The sequence below is a fragment of the Podarcis tiliguerta genome (assembly GCF_965153285.1).
Source record: "Podarcis tiliguerta genome assembly, chromosome: 3".
Taxonomy (NCBI): domain Eukaryota; kingdom Metazoa; phylum Chordata; class Lepidosauria; order Squamata; family Lacertidae; genus Podarcis; species Podarcis tiliguerta.
In genome coordinates, this window is record NC_139536.1 from 49,313,382 (window position 1) to 49,333,282 (window position 19,901).

General features: G+C 43.4%; 3 protein-coding genes across 10 annotated transcripts in view; all 3 read left to right on the forward strand.

Moving 5' to 3' along the window:
• Positions 1-10,965, forward strand: part of SFT2D1 (SFT2 domain containing 1) — an 11,541-nt gene extending 576 nt beyond the window's left edge. Inside the window, exons 2-8 of the mRNA XM_083434320.1 lie at positions 3,624-3,710; positions 5,029-5,114; positions 6,348-6,429; positions 6,908-6,943; positions 8,400-8,458; positions 9,415-9,444; positions 10,304-10,965. Coding sequence (XP_083290446.1) covers positions 3,624-3,710; positions 5,029-5,114; positions 6,348-6,429; positions 6,908-6,943; positions 8,400-8,458; positions 9,415-9,444; positions 10,304-10,343 — 420 coding nt within the window. The 3' untranslated portion in view covers positions 10,344-10,965. The remainder of the gene's footprint in view (positions 1-3,623; positions 3,711-5,028; positions 5,115-6,347; positions 6,430-6,907; positions 6,944-8,399; positions 8,459-9,414; positions 9,445-10,303) is intronic.
• A 144-nt stretch (positions 10,966-11,109) lies between these two features.
• PRR18 (proline rich 18) lies at positions 11,110-13,735 on the forward strand. Its single transcript, XM_083434293.1, has one exon. The coding sequence runs from the start codon at positions 12,657-12,659 to the stop codon at positions 13,455-13,457; it is 801 nt and encodes a 266-aa protein (XP_083290419.1). The 5' UTR covers positions 11,110-12,656; the 3' UTR covers positions 13,458-13,735.
• A 5,050-nt stretch (positions 13,736-18,785) lies between these two features.
• Positions 18,786-19,901, forward strand: part of LOC310674647 (activated RNA polymerase II transcriptional coactivator p15-like) — a 49,095-nt gene continuing 47,979 nt past the window's right edge. For 2 of the 8 annotated variants that reach the window (XR_014509680.1, XR_014509681.1), the window contains exon 1: positions 19,144-19,391. The gene's annotated coding sequence lies outside the window, so the exon portion shown is untranslated. Of the gene's footprint in view, positions 18,865-19,143; positions 19,392-19,901 lie in introns of those variants that run through there. The other 6 variants (XM_083434191.1, XM_083434195.1, XM_083434189.1 and 3 more) reach the window with 6 other exon arrangements.

A 19,901-nucleotide genomic window follows, 5' to 3' on the forward strand; every position in this document is an offset into this window, starting at 1 on the left:
GCAGATGATTTGAGGAAGGGACCATGCTCTGGATTTGACAGCATCTCCTCCTCTGGTGTCTCCCCCCAAATCTTCTGCAGGAGCCAGAGGACCAAGGAGAGTTTTTGCAATCCGTGTTGATCTTGGGGAAGAGGCTTTTGTGCTTCTCGCATTGGGGAAGGTGGGTCATTTAGATCAGAGGCAAGAGCATTTGTATTGTATACAGAAGGATTTAGGTTCCCATTCTGGCTTCCTCGGGAAGGACATGGAAATATTTATATCTGAAACGCCTAACTGGTTAGATGCTGATGCAGCCTGAGGCGTTGTTAGGAGAGGAAGAGGTGAAGTTGGAATGTGAGCATGAAAGGCAAGAATTTGTCACTGCTGCTTTATTTTGCGGTGGTGCCTAATGAATATGAGTATCTGCTGCAAAAGGCTAATGGGCACAGATACATCTGTCATCTCTTGCCCTTTTACTTACTAAAGAATAGTTTGGTCTGACCCCTTAGCTCAGATTGAGCAGTTGTGAAATGGAGTGGTGGTTTGCTAATTGTGGAGTGTGTTTAGTAAATAGTTCACTCAGCTTCACCTATGAGCAACCACAAAACAAATGATCGCATCTGTTTAACAGAGGCCTTGGAAAAGGAAACATATTGGCCCCCTCAAGGTTAACTATCTATCTACTAACTGCAAATATAGATTATATTTCCTATCTGTTTTCAAGTTAATCTGGTCTGGCTTTAAAGCTCAGTAGAAAGACTTTTCTCCAAAAGTGGTTTTGTTCACTTCTACATGTGGGCAGCTGCGACACTGCATGATGGGTTATTCTGAAAATTCACCAGCTTCATAACATCTTACTTAAAAGTAAAAATGTATATGATATTCTGAAAATGCTACACATTTAGCTACTCATGAGGCCTTTCAGTTTTGAATAAATTTCCCTAATGTAGATTTAATTAGCTTCAGAAACGTATGGAACATACGTGGACACACTACTGGGACAGGGTAATTATACTGAATAAAGCGGTGAGTAAGCCATACATAGTTGTGTCAAGGCTAAACACCATAAATATGGATCACACATGTTCCTGGGATATTCAAAGTTTACAAAGTTTCTCTCAAAATGAGGAAACCCTAAACTCTGATAAGGAATGTCAGAGTTGTTTGCTATCTCACTTTTGGGTGCTGCTGTTGAATGTTTGTATTTCTTTTCCTTGCTGCCTATATATGGATAAAGATTTCGATAGGAAAAGGTAAGTTATACATTGTTGCATTTTGAAAGCTTAAATTTGTTTTGGTCATGGGAAAAGACATTTCAATAGAGTAGGAAGTCAGCACAATGGCCTAAGAAAGTAACATATGGTCCATGATAATAGCTGTATGAATTAAAGGTGGGGACTGACAAGAACAGCTGCAGATACAACTATCTCCTTAAGCATGAGGCAAGGGCAGGGAGGGAGGTGGAAGAGAGACCTTCAGGAGGTCTTCCATTTTCCCTCTGCAGGCTTATCTTTGTAATTGTCTGTGGCCTTGATTCTTTTAGGTGGATTAAAAAATAACAAGGCTTTTTATTTTAAAAAATTAATTATAAACAGCTTGGCCAAAATTAAACCAGAATATAATCGTGTTAAATCTACAAATTTTAACAGATCATAATGTTAAAAGTTGCATCTCAATATAAAGAATTAGCAGGGAGTGCTCAGAGCTGCCCTCTTGCCAAGTTTGGCAACAATACCAATGCTAAAAAATGGGTTAAGTCACACCAAAGTCATGTTTTGGTTCTCCATCTTGATTCAAGATGGTGGCCAGCATCTAAACGTCAATGAAGAGTGCTGCCCACACCTCGGGGACCCTTGTTCCAAGTTTGGAGAGGATATCTTGAGATGCATCCAAACTTATAGAGAACAAATGGACAAACCCCTTTCCAAAATATATAGTAGATGAAGTATGGGAGAATTTATTTTTAGATCAAAAATAAGTATGGCATGCCAAGTCCTATAAGTGGTGGTAAGGGTTTGATGCGAGATGGGATGGGAGCAGGAACTGGAAGTTGGCTTGGACTCCTTGGCTCCAGGAGATGCCACCTTATATCACTTGGAGGATCATACATTATGTCCATGAGATTAATTTTGTTTACTCATACTTTTACGACTTCTAACTGCTTATGCTGTGTTACTTGCTCTCAAAGCAAACAAGAACATTTTCATTTCACATGAACATAAACTGCTCTGCCCAGTTCAGTTCCTGCCCTTGTTTTTGGCAGGTTTTGAGCCCTTAATTGGCTCTACACTGGCAGAACACCTGTGTAAAGTACATGCTCTGCAATGAGCAAAAGTTTTGAGTTTCCTTTTTTAGGGTGGGGGCATGGGAGCAAGACATGAGAGTCTTCCAATAAAAAGGTAGGGAAGGAGTAAGCAGCAATAGGGGAAATGTCCTTCCTAGGTGATGTCTCTTACATAGCTGTAAATTAACATGCTTTGGTGGACAATCAGTACTCTTAAGAGGGTGCTGGAGTTTTCAGGTCTTTCAACCATTGAAGGGAATGCTGTGCAGAAGTGTTTGAAAATAAAGACCTGTTCATGTGCTAGACCTTGTTGTGAAGAGGGCCACCTCACCTGGCCATGCCCTCAATATTGTGCCCCTTGTTGGGGATCCCAGTTGCATGGATAAGCCTATGTAGTTAGCTTCCCCCTTCATACTTCATGAATGTGTAAAGGTCAGAGATAGGGGTAGGCCTGGGTGGGTGTAGGAGATTGGTTCACAGTATTCGCCATTGTGCATTCCAATTTCAAAGACAGCAAACTCCATTAAGGAAAGATGTTCAGTTGCTGATATCCTCAACTTTTTGTATTGAATCTCCAAAATTTGCATGCTATCTACAGTGGGTTTGAGGGAGGAGTAAGAACAATGTATTTTGCCCTAAACATATTGGAGAAAAAGCCAGATCCTGAAATGATGGTGGTGTTCTCTGTTCAAAGTTCTTGAGTTGGGGAGGTGAAGAGACAGCCTGTTCTTGACTGGGTTGCACTCCTCCGAAAGGTAGCTTGGTGCTCTTGAACACAATACTGTCCCTGGAGGTTCAGGTTTACAGAATCATAGAATTGTAGAGTTGGAAGGGTCCCTGAGGATCATATAGTCCAACCCCCTGCAGTGCAGAATTATGCAGCCATCCCATACGCAGATTGAACTTGCAACCTTGGCATTATCAGCACTACATTCTAACCCAGGCATAGGCAAAGTCGGCCCTCCAGATGTTTTGGGACTACAACTCCCATCATCCCTAGCTAACAGGACTCAGTGGTCAGGGATGATGGGAGTTGTAGTCCCAAAACATCTGGAGGGCTGACTTTGCCTATGCCTGCTCTAACCAACTGAGCGATCCAGGCTGAAGTACACAAACTCTAGTGGTAAGTTGTTAAAGTTTCGAGATTACTTACCTCACACAGAGCTCTTCCACTTGGTCAAAAAAGAACCCTACCTGTGGAGAAAAGGCTTTTGGCTCAAAGACATAGTCTGTACATGCTCTCTGTTATTCAGCAATTATGTGACTAGAAAACCGTTAGTTAAGAAACCTGTTTATGTGAATTGGTCTAAGATATAGTATTGTTAGAAGCTAATTTCTTTCTTTCTTTCTTCACCCACAGGTGCTTGATTCTTCAACTCTTAGTTTTAGTACTCGAGTCAAATGGTTTGCTATCTGCTTTGCAAGTGGCATTGTGTGTTCCATTCTTGTAAGTAAAAACTTTGTAGAACATATGAAAAGCAACCTGGTTTCTTGGATCTCTGCTTATACTCTTTTTATTTTCTGTTCTTGAACAAAAGATGCGTAAAACTTCCTTGGGCAAGCAATAGTAAATCTCGATGTTCAGAAAGTGGTATAGCTCTCATGGCACTGTCTTGATTTCATTCTGAAATGAGATTGTATAATAGACTTCACCTCAAAATCCCCCTGTCCCTTTAATGCTGTTATAGCAGTACAGTATATGCATTTGAGACTAGCCACCTAGTCTCAAATGCATATACATGAAATTTCTACGTGCAGGGAGGTTTTTTAAAATATATGTGAGAAAGCCATTCAAACATGGCGCTCCTTGTAAGGGTTGTGCATGACAGGGTATATATATGTTCATATACTGCTGTTCACTTGCATTTATCAATCACATTTACCTGTAAACATGAGCTCAGACCAATTTCAGATCTAACTCTTAAAATCAGTTGAGCAGTGACGGTGACAATTAAAATTATATTTAATTCATTTATATGCCACTTATATGCCAAAATGTCTTTACAATTAATAAAAATATCAGCATGAATATTTAAAAATATTCAACCATTTTTCATAAGCTGTCAGGGAAAGCCTTCAGAACTTAAAGCAAGCATAGAACGGAAACTATAGAAGGAGATGGCCATTCCCTGTCCGAGATCTGCCAGATACAGTCTGGGTGTTCACACAGAAAAAGGGCTGCTTCACATCGTGGCTGTTCTCTGTTTTGTAAACGAGGGCAAGCAGGACAAGGTTTCATTCTTGGATCATAAAGAATGGGGAGGCATTTATCTCATGGCCTGAAATTAAACAAGACTAGCCACATCATTTTTACCATTCTGAATGGAAGGTCCCTTGTAAGATCTAGGTTTCCTGGTGGCCTTATATTGAGAGACAACATGTACTGGGAAGTATTGTTGATTTGAAATATTATTTCAAATAATTCGTTTCTTACAGTCAGGAAGATGTGATTTACTGAAATGGCTTAAATTTGGGCTTCTGCCTTTTTAGTTGTACTTTGTAAGAAGAGTAATTGTATAAATTGGTAGATAAACTGATTGACTCATACATGCATTTCTATTAATTCCAGATATTTAAGTCTGTCACAGTTAAACACTTAGAGGCAGTTAATTAACATCAGTATATCTAGTTGCCAGCAGAGGGTAATATTAGAATGTGCTAGATGTTTGCTGCTGTGTTGATTTTGCGTTAGTATAATATTTAATACCTTGCCACTCTGACATCACCACGGTTCTAAAGTTCGCAACTGGGCTTATTTTGTATAGGGGACAGCAATGCTTTGGCTCCCAGGCGCTGGCACAAAACTCTTTGCAGTGTTCTATACCTTAGGAAATATTGCTGCATTAGCCAGGTATGGACAGATTTATTTATTTAAAAGTTTTAATGAGATGTGTAGTTTTAAACTTCATTTGGAGAGAACTGCAAACTGAGAAAAACATTGTATATGGTACTTTTAAAAGAAAGGACATAATAAAAATTGAATCTCTTTGTAAAATGAAAACTGCCTTCCTGTGTTGCTGTCTGTTTATGTGTATTTGATGTGAGACCTTTAAAAAAAAAAAGGATGCATCTTATCAGAAAATACTGATATTTCACAAAAGGAACTGGGGCACACCTGCCTATCTGAGTAGATGACTAGTAGGCACACCACCCTTGTAAATAACCCCACAAAAATTACTAGCCTGCCAAATAAGTTGCTAGTTTGCAGGGGATTGGTAGCCTAAGGATCTAGACCTCTGCCCTCCTTCCAGCAGATGGCTCCATTTATATGCTTTTACAAAGGAAGTTTCCCTCTTATAGGAGCCATGGGACAAAGGGCTCCATCCCCTCACTCACCAGCATGCATTTCCTTGTTGCGTGTGGCTACCAGGCAATCATTTACATGCAAAACTGATTACATACACATTTTTACATGTACTTACATCTTCTTCAAGGTTAAGTTGTTTGCTCCACCACCAATTTTGTCTGTCAAGAACTTCAATTCTGAAGTTTTTGCGCTGCAAAAAGTCCACCCCTGTTCTTTCCCCACTCCAGTAAAACATGGGGGGGGGGGTCTCTTTCCAGTATCCTTGGGAAAGATCATTAAATCCATCTGGATATTCTAGGAGTAATTAAGCACAGGGCTACTTGCTGGTATTGCAGACATACTTCTTAAAAATTAGACAACATCCTTACGCTTTAAAGCAATGTTTTTATCTGTAACACTGTACCCTTTTTTTTTTTTTTTTTGGTCTGCTAATATGACTTGCATCCGAACTTTTGGCAGTTTTTTAGAACTGTGTTAAAACTTGTAACTCTGTAATGCTCGAATAATTTAAAACTGTGGTGATTTTAAGGAACAAGTAGAGTGCCAGTGCCACAAGGAGGCAGCTGTTTCATGAAATTCACAAACTAGCTGGATTGCAAGGTCTTCCTATATTCTTCCTATATTCTCAATGTAAATCAGTTCTCCTCTCATTATGCTTTCAACACTAATAGAGGGGTATGGGGTTTAAACTATAAACATTGCCGTTCAACAAACACACTCGCTTCTTTGGTTCAGTTAATGGCAGGCATGCTTATTGTTTAATTTCTTGCAAACCAGTACTTGCTTCTTGATGGGCCCTGTGAAACAACTGAAAAAGATGTTTGAACCAACAAGATTAATTGTGACAATTGTTATGCTGGTAAGCTACAACTTTTCTGTATTTGAAAATAATGAAGCGTAATGTTGAGTTTCCCTGAGGGTATTCTGGCAGGGTCGGTATTTAAATTAGAACTTCATAACATCACTGAGATGTTCCCTCCCCCCCCAAAAAAAAATTGTCTTATGTATAACATATCTGTTTTTAGGAGGAATCAGAAAATGATATGATACAAGCAGACAATTGAAGATTGTGTTCAATTTTATCAAACTAATTTTGTCAGCAGAATAGGTAATTCAGGTTAGGTTATGACTGTGTAGTGAGCTTACATAATGCTTCGGTGGTATCTTTTGATTTTAAAATGAGAAAATGGAGGGAATGGGTACATAGTGCTTCTGGAAAGATACTAAATAAAACACTAACTTTGGTAGATTTTCTACATTCCAGAGTTTTAGTGGGAGAATATTGCATAATTATGTATTGCTTAAGTATATACTGATATGATTCTCCTTTTCTCCAGTTGTGTTTTATCTGTACCCTGTGTGCTGTGTTCTGGGTAAGTAATATTGTCTTCATGCCAACCTTTCTGGGTGTATTGGCACATTTGGAATTTTGAAAGTGCACCACCCCCTCTGTTTGTTCTTCTTCGCCCTCCCTTGGTTTATTCCCCTCCCAAGAAAAAGTGTAGTACACACACACACTTTGTGTTTCCAAGGGGTTTGGGTAAAAGTTTGATCTAGTGGAGTTAAAACGAACCTCATGAATTTGCATGGGTTCTCCAAAATCCTATCAAATTAAGCTTATATTGGTAGACTACACAATAAAAATTGCAAATCTGATATTTGCCAGCACCACGGAAACATTGATCCAATGCAGAAAAAACTTCATAATTTTAATTGGACAACAAAACTACCAATGAAAGACATAAAGCTTTTGTAGACACACAGGGGGAAAAGGAAATTTCTCAAGAGCACCATTACATCCAGGGGTGCCATACTGGTGACCTCTTACCAGATTTAATGTGTCATCAGCATAACCCACTCACCAGCATGCAGTTCCTTGTTGCGTGTGACTATCAGGCAATCATTTACATGCAAAACTGATTACATACACATTTTTCCATGTACTTACATCTTCTTCAAGATTAAGTTGTTTGCTCCACCACCAATTTTGTCTGTCAAGGACTTCAATTCTGAAGTTTTTGCGCTGCAAAAAGTCCACTCCTGTTCTTTCTCTGCTTTGTCCCAGTAAAACATGGGGGGGGTGTCTCTTTCCAGTATCCTTGGGAAAGATCATTAAATCCATCTGGATATTCTAGGAGTAATTAAGCACAGGGCTACTTGCTGGTATTGCAGACATACTTCTTAACAATTAGACAACATCCTTACGCTTTAAAGCAATGTTTTTATCTGTAACACTGTACCCTTTTCTTGGGGGGGGGGTCTGCTAATATGACTTGCATCCTGCCCGTACGGGCCAGTCGTGTCCGACTCTAGGGTTGTGCGCCCATCTCACTTAAGAGGCCGGGGGCCAGCGCTGTCCGGAGACACTTCCGGGTCACGTGGCCAGCGTGACGAAGCTGCTCTGGCAAGCCAGCACCAGCGCAGCACACGGAAACACCATTTACCTTCCCGCTATAAAGCGGTACCTATTTATCTACTTGCACTTGGGGGTGCTTTCGAACTGCTAGGTGGGCAGGAGCTGGGACCGAACAACGGGAGCTCATCCTGCCGCGGGGATTCGAACCACCGATCATGCGATTGGCAAGCCCTAGGCACTGAGGTTTTACCCACAGCGCCACCCGTGTCCCTACTTGCCAAAAGTTACTTCCTAATAAATATGCATACTTTGGGTTATGCTCTCTAATGGAAGTGTATAGCAATGCATTTTGCTCAAGTGTTTTAATCAGGGTTAATTTGCCATTGGAGCTTCTTGAGACTCATTTTAAATTTATTGATTTTAAAAACAGTGTCAACAAGCTCACCATATGTTCCTTATCTCTTTCTCTCTAGTGGGGTAAGAAAGGGCTAGCTCTGCTCTTCTGCATTCTGCAGTTCTTGGCAATGACCTGGTAAGTCATTATAAACATTTTTAACACTACTGTCATATAAAACTCAGCATGTAAGTACGGTATGTTATCTTGCAAGCTGTGCAATGTGATATTGCTGTCTTGATCCGTAGCCTTTTTAAAAAGTATCTCCTCTGCTTCAGAACTTACTGCAGGTATATAAAAAAAGCAGAATTACCTTTTCTCTCTCCTTCCCTGCACCCTCTCCCACCTGTTGCTTGGATTTTGAGGTCTGAGTAGGGCTATAGGAATAAATATGTATGTGTGCATATTAGTAGTTTCTTAACTGTGTTCTTGTGAGCTTTGAGATTTCTGTGAAAGTTACCAGAAGCTCCCCAATGAGATCAGGAGTAATGAAAGCAAAAGCAGGGAAGTCCATTTTTTTGTAGGCATATACCATTGGAGGTCATCCAGTATTAGATGGGGGGAAATAGATTCCAATTTGTTTTTTCTGTAAGAGTTTTCTAAATTTAAATTTATTAAACTGCATGTAGGGGCGAAGATAGTGTCCTATTTTATTATAGCCTTGTTTATTACTAGCCTGGTAGCCATGGGCAGCAAGGTATTTCATGCAGGTGAATGAGTGCATTAGTGCCAGGAGGACACTGTGTTCCATCCTACCTCCGTCAGACCCTAGCAAGCTAGTCACTTGTGCTTATTTTAAAGGCTGTTTTTGCTTCCTCTTGGACTACTTTGGTTCTGTGGCACTTGCATAAGGCCAGCTTGTGTACCATCTTGCAGGAGGCTGTGTAATTTGCTTGCAACAAAATCTGAAATGGAGAGTGGATTCAGGAATGCCTTGGCAGTACACCTAGTTCTTTCAAAAGCCCTCTTATTCGAAACTTACGTATAATCTGAATAGGTAATCTAAAGGACTTATTGCAACAGGTTGACATTGTAGAAGGTGGAGTAAAGCAGGAAGAGTGAGCTAATGTTAACTTTTCCTCTTTCTCTTTCAGGTATAGTCTGTCGTATATCCCTTATGCACGGTGAGTCAGCTTGCTCTTTTGCCCTGCAAAAATAAGAGCCTGTATAGTTATCTTGCAGCTTTTAAAAACTGTTCTTGTGAGAAACTATTCTTCAGATATTTTTTTCTATGTAATCGTATCTAGCACATCTTACATCACTAAATATTTTACAATTGCTATCAAAAAGCAAATTTCCTGTTACACTCAACTTAACCTTGTACTGTGCATCTTCTTACGAAGTTGAGCTTCTAATATTCCCTTCCTGAAAGGGCAGAGGATTGTTTTGAAAGCAACACACTAGTTCTTGTGATGCCTAGTTGACAACCTGCCACCAAAGAACAGCTAATTGTGTGCGCTCTGTCTTGATACATGCTTACTTGAAAGTAAGTTCTGTTAAATTCAGTGGTGTTTATTCCTATGAATAATTTCATGTAAGAATGTATTTATTGAAAGCATATTGAGGAAGATGATTCCTTTCTCAGACCATCAGTAACTAAGTAGCCTGGTTCACACAACATGGTAAGTCAAACTATAACTTGCTGGGACCATGTGAACTCCTGGAGAAATGCTCACAGGTGTTTTATCTCCTCCCTGGTCCTTTTTAGCTTTGCATTGAACTAAGCTAAAGTTTGGCTTAGCATGCTGTCCAAAACCAGATTTGTGGTTAAGGCATTTCTTTAATGACCACGAGATGTAGTCAAGGTTTGATTGTGTCATACAAACCAGATTTGTATCTGATTTCCTGGAGTTCATTTGGTAACTAGATGTTGTTATCACAATTGTTGTGAGTGTTATGATAATACATGTGGTTGATAAAATTAACATGCAGTATAGGCATACAAAATATGGTGAAATTATCTTTTTTTCTTTTCTTTTAAAGGGATGCAGTGATGAAATGTTTCACGTCCTGCCTAGGTTAAAGTGAACTGAGAAGAAATCTGCAATATTTTTGGAAGCCAACTACATTTCTCCCAAGTTTACTTGGATTGTTTCAGCGCCTGAAATGGTGAAATCCACCTTCCACAATAGATTAAATTGTGTTAGCAAAATAATCTTTTAAAAGCACACAACACTGGCACATCAGGAAACCTTTAAATATTTGTTCTTAAAATATTTGGTAATGTCGGAGTCATAAAACTGTTGCATCAGGTTTGGCTAACATAGTTTAATCTCAAAACTAGATCAAAGTAGTCTTTGGATTTCAGGTAAAAGGCATGTAAATACTTTTGTCTAAAATTTGCTATTTATCGTACCATTTGTGCATTATTGTTACATGCTTTTCCCAAAGAATTTTAAAATTATTGTAAAATGAAGTATTTGCCAAATTTATAGCTAATGGGGCTTTTTTTGAAAAGTTAAAGTATGCGTTAGCCTGGAAAGACTGTAAATGTGTAAGGCTGTTTTAAATGCTTGAACTTCTTGTTAAGCTTATATTTTAAATGCCAACTTTTTGTACTGTGATACTTAAAATACACTTGACTAAAAGTGCTTATGAGTAATATATTAAATCATTGACTACAAAATAAATATACTTTAAAAATATGCACTCTTGAAGATCTACCTGTTTTGTAGAATAATTTCACTTGGATATTACTGGGTTGGTTCACATCCCATGCCAAACCATTATATAGTAGATTCTTGGGCTCATGCATTCCCTTCACACATTCAGTTACATACTTCCTGTTTACTACTTCTTCTTTGGTGATCACTCATAGCTGGGTAAGATTGTCTTCCATTAACATGGTCTTAACAGTGAGTACGCTGTAGTTTGCAGGGGACTGAATGTGTAACAGGTTATGGAAGTGGAGAACACAGTTGATAGATGAAGGATATAGACAGATGCACACGGAGGGTATATAAACATTGCTGCAAATGTGTATAGTGTGCTGCTTAAAGTCAGGAAACGTAAGTCATATGTAGGATTTATTTGAATAAAGTATTAAAGATGGATTGTGGTGTATCTTAGTAATGCTAAATAAAGTGACAATTTCCAGCATTAACATGCAACATTAAAAACTACTTTAAGAGCTAATAAAAGCTTTAGAATTCAAGAAAAACACCATCTTTGATGTTTAGACACCATGTAATTTTGGCATCGTGCAAATTGCCAAGGGGAAGAAAGGGTTCTACACCCAATTTTGCTAGGTTGGCTATTTATACAAGCCTTGTATAGTGGGGTGAAAAGTTAAATAGCATTCATGCTTATAATTGCTAAATAAAAGAACCTCTCCCAAGTAGAGGAAGGGATAGATAATACTTATAGTTCAGTGTAAGGTGGCTTTAAAAATGGATGTCATAGATGTGTGGAAGGGTGTGAGTACATAGTGTATGTTTTGTTCAGCTTCTTTGCATATCATGTTAGTGTATTGGGGGCCCTGTGTGGGTGTGCTACTGGTTTGCTAATTCCATGTACAAATGGGATGAGATCTGGGTTACAAGCCAAGCTTTATGTTGACAAAGATGGGGAGTTAAGCTGTTGCTGCTTTCTCCCCCAAAGTCTACTGAACCTTAAAACTATGGAGACTTACTGTGCCAGCAATCCCTTTTGGATCTGAATCTTCAAGCTGATCTTATGCCTATAGCATCCTACCTGTTCATTAGACACCTTTGTTATTTTTTCTTCCGCTTTTGGGACATTGGTGATAGGCTCCGTGCAGAACATCCGCGAACAAGTAGCTGCTCTTGTATCAACTCAACCTCTGATATAGCCTGACATTTATTCTGCGCGCAATAGACCAGACGGGGCATAACGGGGAGAGACGATATATATATGTGTGTGTTTTAAGGAGAGCCAAACTACAGGCGCGCAAAGTCGTGTTCTTGGAGGCGCAAGACGGGCCTCGGCTGCCTGATGCCGCCCCCCCGTCGGCGCTCGCGGGACTTTCTCTTTCCGCCTGATAGGGGGCGGCTGCCCGCCCGTCCGTCCGCAGCCACGGCGCCCGGCTCGCTGGCCGGCCTCCGCCGAAGCCCTCGCCTCTTCTCCCCCCGCCCGGCCCTCTCGGCTCCTCCTCTCGCCTCCAACCAGCCGCGACCGCCGCGTGTCTCATTCATCCGCAGTGCCAGAGAGCGACGTTCGCCGCGCGGCCGGGCTCGGTCGCGGAAGCTGCCTGGAAGCCCCGGCTGAGGGCGAGAGGCTGGCCGCCGCCTCCTTCTCTGAGGCGAAGATGTCGAGCTGAACCACAACACACAGGAGGAGGAGGAGGAGGGAAGGGGCTCCCGCCGGCGGCCGCGCCATGTCCCTGCCTCCTATCGCGCCACCACCTGCTGCCGCCCCCCGACTCCAGCTCCGGAATGCGCAGCAGCCGAGCCCGGGCGCTCCCAAAAAGGCGCCGGCGCCCGCCCTCGCGCCAGCCAAGCCCCCTCGGAAAGGTCGCGGCGGCGGGGCCCCTGCGGAGCGCCCTGGCGGTGGCGGCGGCGCCTTCTCGAGCTCTTGGCCCAGCGCTTCTCTCCCGAGGCAGCTGCCGCGCAACAGAGGCGCCCCGCCGCTGGCCGCCAGGAACCCGCCCGCCACAGCCGCCCCGGCCGCGGGGGCGCCTCCGTCTCCGGCGTCGCGAGGCCGCTCGGTGGTGGGGCCGCCGGGCCCGGGCGCGCGCTCCTGCGAGAGCCTTTGCGCGGCGGCGCAAGCGGGGCGCGGGGAGGCCGCGCTGCGCTTCTCGCTCAGCCTGCCTCCCGAGGCGATCCGGGTGCTGCAGCGCCGGAGCCTGGAGAAGCAACAGCAGCGGCGGCCACGCGGGAGGGCGCCCCGCTCCGCCTCCCCGGACGCCGCGAAGCGCCCCCTGGCTGGGTGCTCGGCCGGCGGCGGGGACTTGCGCGCCCTGCTGCAGGTGTCGCTGCTCAACGAGCGCCACCGCTACGACGACGTGGAGTACGAGGAGGAGGCCGACGGCGAAGGGGCGGCCGGCGTCCCCGGAGCGTGCGCGGCCGACGAAGGGCTGGTGCGCAAGTGCACCGAGTGGCTCCGCGGCGTCGAGAGCGCCGTCGCCCGCGACCGCGCCGACAAGCTGGACACGCTGCCGCACTTGGGCACCCTGTGAGCGGCCGGCCAGGGGCTCCCTCTCCCGGGCCCTCGGCCAAGAAGCAGGCAGACCCGAGCCCGCCGTTTTCTTCCTCAGGGTGGTGTCGTAGTTCTTCGTCGCCAAAGGTCGCCTTCCCACATCACCTGTTGTTGACTGTGAACGGATTTCCTCCTCTGTAGAAAGCTCTTCCACCGGCCTGGCCAGTGACTGTGTGTGTGTTTTCTGAAAAATAACATAACACGTTGCGTTAGGCTGAGCTTCCAAGCTCAACCACGTCTCTGTCTAAGAATTGCTTTCATCTCACAGAATCATAGAGTTGGAAGAGACCACAAGGGCCATGGAGTCCAACCCCCTGCCAAGCAGGAAACACCATCAGAGCACTCCTGACATATGGTTGTCAAGCCTCTGCTTAAAGACCTCCAAAGAAGGAGACTCCACCACACTCCTTGGCAGCAAATTCCACTGTCAAACAGCTCTTACTGTCAGGAAGTTCTTCCTAATGTTTAGGTGGAATCTTCTTTCTTGTAGTTTGTATCCATTGCTCCGTGTCCGCTTCTCTGGAGCAGCAGAAAACAACCTTTCTCCCTCCTCTATGTGACATCCTTTTATATATTTGAACATGGCTATCATATCACCCCTTAACCTCCTCTTCTCCAGGCTAAACATGCCCAGCTCCCTTAGCCGTTCCTCATAAGGCATCGTTTCCAGGCCTTTGACCATTTTGGTTGCCCTCCTCTGGACACGTTCCATCTCGACCCTTTTTCAATGGATTACTGCAGCTCAGATGAACAATTCATCTCTATGCACATAGTGCGTGGAAGGAAATGTGCTTAATCGCCCCCTACACCCTTTTGAGCATGAGAGGTGCCTCTGTCTTGGGGCACCCTGCGCTAGGAATCTGTTCCACATTTGTTTGGGGCTGTTGTTGCTCAAAATCTTAATCGAAAAAGACAGTTTTTCTGATGATCTTTTGGAAAACCAATCCTTTGTGTTGTTTTTGGCTGGAATAATAGAGACAATAGCTTTAAAGTGATGGGGAATGAAGTTCAGCCTCTCCGTGTATAGATTTTACTGTGGCCAAATGTAAATGTTGAACTTTTTCATGGTTGTGTTTAACTTATTATGGTAACATAGCAATGTGTTTTTATTTTTGTAGCCTGTGAAAAGAACTGAGTGCACAGAGACAGCTGAATATTTTTTGTCACACTTTATAAAAGCATAATTCGCAGCCTGAGGTCCAGGAGAAGGTAAGGAATCTTGTTAGTTTCTCCACTTTTTCTTCCCTGTTCCTGAGACTGCGCAGTTTAGGAAAGAGGTTTTGTGCTACATGACTAAGTGCAGGTGACTCCAAAGAAAGAGGCTATGTACAGTACAAAAACTTGGCACAAACTTCAGTACTAACAAACTTTTTTTAAAGGTACATTGTAAATGAATAGCACAGTGATTTTGTAAATTTGTAATATTTCTATTTATTTGAATAAACAGTTAAAATTGGTGAGGAAGCATATTTTGCCTGTTTATTCTGCTACTCCACAGTTATGGGGTGGGACGGGAAATAAAGGCTATACTGTTGAACAATCCTGTATTTTTATGTGCTGTTATTTCAATGGGTGAGATTTAAGCATATAAAGCTCTCTCAGTTGAAATGGATAGGGCTGCAAATTGCTTTGCTTTGAGTGAATTTTTTAAAAGAATTGCTGTTCTATAAAATAAATCCAGCAGATTGGTAATCTCACACTGGAATGAAAACTAGGTCTTTGAGATCATTGTGCATAAAGGAGCCAGGGAGGCCAGATAAAAAGCAAAGGCTCTGCAGCAAAATTGAGTTTTCTAGGAACTCATAAGTGAGAGCTGCATATTTAGCACTTCTGTATTTGTGTTGTGTACCTGTCTTTTAAGAGAACTGATAGAAACAAACATCTATTTTGACCCTAAAGGATAAACAAACCCTCTTTTCTTGCTAATCGTTAACAAACTTTCATATGGAGCAAAACAATAGCACAGAGTTATAAACAAGATAGTAGTCAACACTAGTCCCAGGCATAGTACATACACCCATTGAAGTTAATAGGCTTAGGTTTAGTAGGGAGAATTCATATCTGCTAAGGCAATTGTTCCATTGGGGCAAGCATTTCCCCCTTCTCCCACCATGTACTTTTCTGGGGGTTCTCCCTATTTCTCCTTGCAAAGGGCTCATGGGGAGGAGAGCCCCCTTGTGCAAGCAGAAGTCCGTACATAGGGCTTCCATGGAAGGGACTTGTTAGTTGAATCTTTCCCTTAATGTCAGTGGATCTACTGTGAGTAGGGCTTTGTTGAAATTCAGGGTAAGTTTTACTCAAAGCAGACCCATTGAAATGAATGAACACCAATTCTATGATTCTACTTGAGTTAGGTCCGTTCATTTCAATAGGTCTGCTCTTTGTTGAATTCTACCCAGAGTCCCTCAGCTGGAGTTGGTGCATAAAGATTACCCAAATAAAGGCAGCAACCAGCATTTTGAGAGTGGGGGAGGCCTGAACATGTTTTTTTTCTCCTGACATGATTCAGCGTCTAACTAAATACATCTTTGTGGCTTTAGTTTTGTGTGCTGGTTTTATGCTTATTTTAAAATACAAAGAACGCATTCATTGGAAGGTTTTTAAATGCAACGGGCAATGAATTTCTCCAGAACATTGATGCCAGCCGCAAGTGAAATGCTTTAGACCAGGGGTCATTTCATACATTATCTGAACAGCATGGGAGCTGCTTGAATGTGGCAGAATCCCACGCTGCTCTCAGCACTTAGAACGGAAACAGCAACTGATGGGGATTCTCTCTGCTTCCCCTGCCAGCCTTGTCCAGCCCATAATGTTCTTTCTAACAGATGTTACCAGGGTAGTATGGGCCTAAGGAGGCAGTAGCTGCCATGTGACTCAGGTGGCACATGGAACCACTGTCTTATGAATCACATCTATAGCTTGGAGAGAGAGAGAGAAAATGAGAATTATTTGGCAGTGTCTCCCTGATAGGCAGTTTGGGATGGAATGGTGTGCGGGCAGAAATCGCTGTAATGTCCGGGGAAATCTGGACTTATGGCAACCAATGTCAGAAGCCTAGATTTTTGTGAATTTCCTTAAAACTAGCTCCAAAACTTAAAAAAAAGCTCAACAGCTGTCGGATTTTCACTTTTTGAAATATGGCAACTCTAGAGTTATGCTCCAAGTCTCATCAAAGGTAGCTGCTTCAGTATGGGATTATCAGCAGCCAGCCAGAGTAAACAGAACTGTTCACATTTCCCTGCCCCATATATATGGAGCATTTGGCCCCCCCAGATGTTGCTGAACTACAACTTCCAGCAAGCATGGTCAGTGGCCAAGGATGATGGGAGTTGTAGTTTACCAACATCTGGAGGGCCAAAGTTTCCCCACATCTGCCCTATAATGAGCTCTGGAGTCTTAAGGAGAGGGAAGAGACATCAGAGCTGTGATTCTGAGAAATCCTAATACTGCTTTTTTCCTTCTACCTCATTTCGTTCTTGCATAGTGTGCTATGATGTATAGTAGGTGACCTGTTGCCTTCTAGATGTCATTGGACTCCAACTCCCATCATCCCTGGCAATTGGCCATGCTGACTGGGGCTTCTTTCGTTATTTCTTTTGTTCTGTGACTTCTAGGTCCAGGGTTGTTGTTTTTTTGTCCTGCCCCACTTTCTCACAGTTTACTGCTGCATTGGAAGAAATGCCAATCCGCAGAAACCCCAATTGACGCTTGCTTCAATTCGGTAGTAAACAGAGGGTTTTCCAGGGAAAGTGGCAAGACAAAAGAAAGACTTCCCAGACCTGTGCCTAGAAATCATGGCCTAAATGGAAGCACAAATGAACCCTGAATCTCCTGCCCCTTTCCTTCTTTTTAAAAAGTGGCTTTTCAGACAGCAGCTGCCTGTCAACTTTTATGTGCAAATTGGCATGTACAGTATTTGTGTCATGGGCCTATGTCCTGAGTCCTTTCAAGTACCCATCAACACCCCTGCTGCGTGCGTACATTTGCACATCTGGGCTGGCTTTTCTCTGGATGACTAGCATCCAATGGTGATTTGCATTTTTATATAACCTCACACCATGTCTTTCAATAGTCAGAGTGTCAACAAGTGATGAGTGTTTGTATTAAGTATTGTTGATCCATGTATGTACTGTTAAAATTATTTATATATCAGTTTGTGGTTTTTATATATTTGAGCCATTAAAAATTGTATTTTCAGGCTTTGTGTGTTAAAATTATATCTTATGTAAATATTTTTTTTCACTTAGGCAGAAATCCTGCACATACTTATTGGAGTTTAAATCTAAGTAAGCAATCATAGGATCAGTGGTGGACTTTGGTAATGTTTGGTAATACAGCGCCCTGAGTGAGGCCAGAATTTGCCTGCTCCCACCCCATGGATCTTCTCAATTACAGATCTTCCTAATATTGCGCCCCCTCAACTCCTGGGGGCTGACAGAAAAGGGATGGAGAAGTCATTTATGTACTGGGCACAGAGAAGAGGGTTCCTCTGCTTTAGCAACCTGCTTGGTTGCACAGTGGGAGACTAGAGGGCTAAATCCCTTCTCTGCCAACCCACTTTCTTGCCTGCATAAAATTATTGGGTCATCTATGCTCCCAGGCTAGTGTTTAAATTAGGATTGGAGAACCTTTAATTTTTCAGATGCAGCTGGACTACAACTCCCATCATCCCTGACCATTTACCATGTTGGCTGGGACTGTTAGGATTCAGAGTCCAGCCGTATCCAGGGAATCTAAGTAGCCTTACTTGCAAGCAAGTTCCATTAACATCAATGAGATTAATTCCAAATAAAGTTGTTTCATATTATGCGGAAGTGAATTGAAATATACCCACCTGATGTGTTTAGGAGACAAGGCATTTATTTGCCAACAAAAATTATTCAAATCTCATGAAAATATTGTGCAGTTAGCTTTCAGAACCAGGATCAAAAAGTTCTAAAATAATATTAAGTAGGTAGATGGACCCTTTTGCTCAGATGCCTACCAACGGATATCAGCATCAGAATGGAGGTGGTCGTTTTTGGAGAAATGCTCTTACAATACAGTATTGCTCTTCTATGCAACTTTATTTTTGGGATCTCAAAGCTAGCTTTCACTTTTTATTTACTTCGGTTGGAATATTTGTTGCATTCCATCAGACACAATGGGATGCTGTGATTTGTTCCCTTTGGAACGCCATGGAAGCACGTCCATAACAAGGGCAGCAAGATGCCTTTCTTGCAGACATGCTTTCTTGTACTTGTTGCCAGATTTGCTCTTTGTACACAGTGCAGAACTAGCTATGTTTCCACTCTGAACTTCCTAAAAAACTCACCCATCATCACTCTACTTTTCAAAGCGCCTGGTTGCAGCTGGCCTAAACGTCCGTTAATGCCTACGATACATAGGTATGTTACCCTAGCCAGTTCCACTGTGCCTGGCTGCGAAAGAAGAGCCTTTGTTCACAAATGAAAATGTTTGACCTCGCACTTCATCTTTCTGTCTCGGACCGGCCAAGAGAACCTGCGGCTCCCCATTTGTTGAACTATAACTCCCATCAGTCCCAGCCAGCACGGTCCGTAGTCAGGGTTGATGGGACTTGTAGTCCAGCAAACCTCGGGAAGCCCCCTCACATTAGCCGCCCCGAGTTTAACGCCTTCCAGCGGCGGCATGAATATTCCATGGTGGGATATCTCGCCTTTTCTTTACCAGCGCTTGTTTCATGGGCCCCGTTTCACGGCGAAGCACTACTGCGGGAGGAGTGAGCGCGGGAAAGGGGCAGGGTCGGCGTCCGCCTCTGAGGCGCTGAGGGCGCGCTTCTCGCCGGCGAGGGCGGTGCCGAAAGCGGACGCCGCTGCGAAGACCGGCGCGCCTCTGCCTCGCGGGGCTCCGGGGAGAGCCTGGAAGCCGCGTCCCGCGCTTGTCGCCTCGCGCGGTAAGTTGGCGCGGGGCGGGAGGGTCTCCTGCCAGAGGCCTCTGCGGGCGGAGCGAGAGTCTCTCTGGTCCTGGGACTCGGGCAATTGGAGGGTTCCCTTGCCCCCTTCCTGCCCGCCGTGTGGAGCGGTACAAGCCCTGGGAGGAGCAGTGGGATGGGGGGGGGGCGCTAAAAGGCAGAGGGCGCTGCCTTTGGAAAGCTGGTCCCACTGGGTCCAGTTAAAACTACATTTTGAATAAATGTGCGATTGTGCTTTGATTTCCACTGGGTGGTTGCCTGCCTTAGTGGGTCGTGCAAGCCGCTGTTCTGCATAGCGTGGCCCGAAAAAGTTTTGGAACCAGTAATCTGCTCGGGGTACTAACTTGAATAAAATATTTGGGGGGCAAGTAAGCCCCTCCCTGCATAATCGATCACATGACAGGGTACACCCCACCCCCATTTGAACTGTCCATCAATCTGGGGCGGAGGGTGCAGCCCAATCAAATATTATATTGGGGGGCTGAAGGGGTC

Bases quoted from the DNA above. Each gene is read 5' to 3' on its own strand.
- PRR18 (XM_083434293.1), top strand. From the start codon at position 12,657: ATGTCCCTGCCTCCTATCGCGCCACCACCTGCTGCCGCCCCCCGACTC.